Source organism: Eimeria necatrix, genomic scaffold, assembly GCF_000499385.1.
Source record: "Eimeria necatrix Houghton genomic scaffold, Enh_scaff211, whole genome shotgun sequence".
Lineage (NCBI taxonomy): Eukaryota > Apicomplexa > Conoidasida > Eucoccidiorida > Eimeriidae > Eimeria > Eimeria necatrix.
In genome coordinates, this window is record NW_013655132.1 from 35,001 (window position 1) to 38,391 (window position 3,391).

At 46.3% G+C, this 3,391-nt stretch overlaps 2 protein-coding genes across 2 annotated transcripts in view; both read left to right on the forward strand.

Moving 5' to 3' along the window:
- The window catches only part of ENH_00029020 (hypothetical protein, conserved), a gene marked incomplete at both ends in the record, with an annotated part of 6,342 nt that extends 5,618 nt beyond the window's left edge, over nt 1-724 (forward strand). Inside the window, one exon of the mRNA XM_013584826.1 lies at nt 1-724. This exon is cut by the window's left edge and continues 2,027 nt beyond it. Within this exon, the coding sequence (XP_013440280.1) occupies nt 1-724 (724 nt within the window).
- A 1,442-nt stretch (nt 725-2,166) lies between these two features.
- ENH_00029030 (hypothetical protein) lies at nt 2,167-2,181 on the forward strand (the record flags this gene model as incomplete). Its single annotated transcript, XM_013584827.1, has 1 exon — nt 2,167-2,181. The coding sequence occupies one exon, from the start codon at nt 2,167-2,169 to the stop codon at nt 2,179-2,181; it is 15 nt and encodes a 4-aa protein (XP_013440281.1).
- Nucleotides 2,182-3,391: the final 1,210 nt, after the last annotated feature.

Genomic DNA, 3,391 nt, shown 5'->3' on the forward strand with positions numbered 1-3,391 from the left:
AGATGTGGATTGTGGCGAAGCTGCTGCTGCTGCTGCTGCTGCTGCTGCTGCTGCTGCTGCTAGTGCAGCAGAAGGGAAGCAGAATTGCCTTAGCACTTGCAGTTCAAGAGGCGATCAAGGTGCAGCAGCTGCAACAGACTTCGAAGCTGCTGCTCCTGTTGCTGCTGCTGCTGCTGCTGCTGCTGCTGCTGCTGGTTCCCACCAGCAGCTTTGCTGTCAAGTAAGTTCTTTGAAAGATGAGCTTCAGGAAGCAGCAGCAGGGCCTGCTGCTGCTGCTGCGCCGATCTGCGATGCAGCAGCAGCCATGGCAGCAGCAGCAACAACAGCTGCAGCAGCAGCAACAGCAACAGCAGCAAGAGCGGCAGTTTTAGCCTGTGGTGCAGGAGTTTCTGCAGCAGGAAACAGCGCAGCCAGTGAATTAGATAATTCAGCAGCAGCAGCAGCAGCAGCAGCAGCAGAAGCAGCAGCAGAAGGTGCTGCGCCTGCTGCAGCTGCAGCTGCAGTTGCTGCTTTGGGGTGTATCGACAGACGGGTCTGTGGGGTTGGTAGACATCTCCCAGATACAGCAGCAGCAGAAGCAGCAGCAGCAGCAGAAGCAGCAGCAGCAGCAGAAGCAGCAGCAGAAGCAGCAGCAGCAGCAGCAACAGCAGACATGAAATGCACGCTGCAGCTGTGGCGGCTGCTGCCGAAGGACAAACACCCCCTGGCAAGATTTTTCTGTTAGCTGCGAAAACAAAAAAGCAATTTTAAAGAAGTAATAACCTAGCAGCAGCAGCAGCAGCAGCAGCAGCAGCAGCAGCACGGGAGCGGCTGCTGCAGCAGCTCTAGTAGCAAGAGCACTTGGACGGCTACAGCAGCAGCAGCAGCAGCAGCAGCAGCAAGGGAGCGGCTGCTGCAGCAGCTCTAGTAGCGAGAGCACTTGAGCGGCTACTGCTGCTGCAGCAGCAGCAGCAGCACGTGAGCGGCTGCAGCAGCAGCAGTAGCAGCTAGGCTGCACAAGGTGCAGCAACAGCAGCAGCAGCAGCAGCAGCAGCAGTAGCAGCAGCAGTAGCGCCTGGCGGTCGCCAGTGAATGGGAGCCATTGAGTGTCTGTACACTCCAATTTAGTAGCGCTTCTGCAGCAAATACTTTAAATGAATTCGAGAGCAGCAGCAGCAGCAGCAGCAGCAGCAGCAGCAGCAGCTGCAGCAGCTGCAGCAGCAGCGGCAGCAGAATTCAAGTGGAAAGTCTGAAGAGTTGAATGCATGCAGTGGGGTAGCGAGGAGGGAGTTCATTTTAGTTTAATTAATTTTAATTCATTAATTGAATTATTTTTAATTTTCTGAATTTGAAGATTTAATTTTTCTTTTTCACGAAAGGAGTTCTTTGAATGCAGACTTTGCTGCGGGCGGCTGCGTTCGCCTCGCCTCGGTGGAAAGCTGCGTCTGTTGTCTTTTTGAGCATTTTCTTTTGTCTTTTTGGTTTTAAAAATGAAAAATATATTTTTTAAAATTATAACAACTTAAAATTATAATGTTTACTCGCTAGAGTTGAGGCAAGTGTAGGTACAGACGAGATGGCGGGGAGCTGAGTGCCGCTGCTGCGTTTTCCGCGCGAGTGTTTCCCTTTCTGCAAATTTGTGCGGAATCTCCAGTTTTAAAATATTAAATTTGAATTAATTTGCGAAAATTCGGAGAAAAGAGATTAAATTTGACGGTGAATCCGCTGCTGCAGCGCATGTCGGCTTGCAGTTCTGCTGCAGCTGCTGGCTTCCTCTGTCGGGGCTGTGCATCGACGTTCTTTCCCGTTGTTTCGCCTCCCTCAAGCTGAAAAAAGTAAAAGAAAAGAATTGAATTAACTTTTGGGTTTTCGCCTTCAAATTTGCTGGTTTCGAGGTGTCCATACACCCCAGCACTGCGCAGGTGAGGCATTTCCAGTTCGGCTCGATCGCCTCGTCGCCAGTTCAACTTTTTCGGAAAAGGTGGAAAAGAAGTCTTTTTTGTTTATTTTTCGCGTTTTTGCTTCTTTAAATCGACAAAATAGTTCTTTTTAATTCAGTTTCAGCCGAATTTGTGGATCTCGGGACGCGCACGGCTGGAGTTTCGCTCTCGGTTTCGATTCTTGAATTCAAGTTTCCGCCTGTTTTCAGGTTTTGCAAAAACGCCCTTTTCCTCTTTTCTCCAAAAAATGGCAGTAAGTTAATTTCAAATAATCCATTTCTTGCATTTCATTGCAGCTTTCCACTTGCAGCAGCTCGAATGCGAGTTGTGGGGACGCAGCGAGGCTCAAACCCCGCATTTGCGGGGTTTAGGGTTTAGGGTTTAGGGTTTAGGGTTTAGGGTTTAGGGTTTAGGATTTGGAATACGCGGCTGTTTATATTTTCGAAAAATGTTCGAAGACAAAATGTGCTGCAGCGGCTTTGCCGGATTTTGGGTCTTTTTAATTTTTTGAATTTTTTCTATTCTTTTTTCGAATTTTCTTTTTTTTTGACTTTTTTGAACTCTTTTGAAGTCCTTTTTGGCTCTTTTGAATTCTCTTTTGACTCTTTTGAACTCCTTCGGACTTCTTGCGTTTGTTGAACTCTTTTGAACTCTTTTTTGACTTCATTGAACTCTTTTTTGACTCTTTTTTGACATTTTTGAACTTTTTTGAACTCCTTTTTGGCTCTTTCAAACTTATTTGAGCTCCTTTTTGGCTCTTTTAAACTCTTTTGAACTCCTTTTTGGCCCTTTCGAGCTCTTTTTTGTCCTTTAGAACTCCCCGGGCCATTCCAGAACTCCCTCGGACTTAAACTTGAACTCTTTTTCTCTTTTTTGGACTTTTTTATTCTTTTTTGAACTTCTTTTGACTCCTTTTCAGGAAAAAGAAGCCGAAGTCTTCCTCAACCCCGACGGCTCGCTCTACCACTTGGGCGTCAAAGCCGGCGAACTCCACCCGCGGATTTTGACAGTCGGAGACCGCGAAAGGGCGGAAATAATCGCAAGAGCTTTTTTGCAACAAGTCCGAGAATTCGAAAAGTCCAGAAACTTCAGAACTTTCTCAGGTCCAAACCCTAAACCCTAAACCCTAAACCCTAACCCTAGGCTGTTTTGGAACAAGTTTGGGAATTCGAAAAGTGCCGGATTAATTCAAATAAATTCAAATAAATTCAAATTAGTTCAAAGAAATTCAAATTAATTGAAATAAATTCAAACAAATTCAAATTAATTGAAATAAATTCAAGTAAATTCAAATTAATTGGGATAAATTCAAGTAACTTCAAATTAATTGAAACAAATTGAAATAATTGAAACAAAAGGCAAACGAGCAGCTTTCGGCGGCGAAGAACTCGCGGGGTGTACGTTCACCGGGCGCATGCGCATGCGTGGGGTGTACGTACACCGCAGGTCTGTACAAAGGCCGCGGCGTGTCG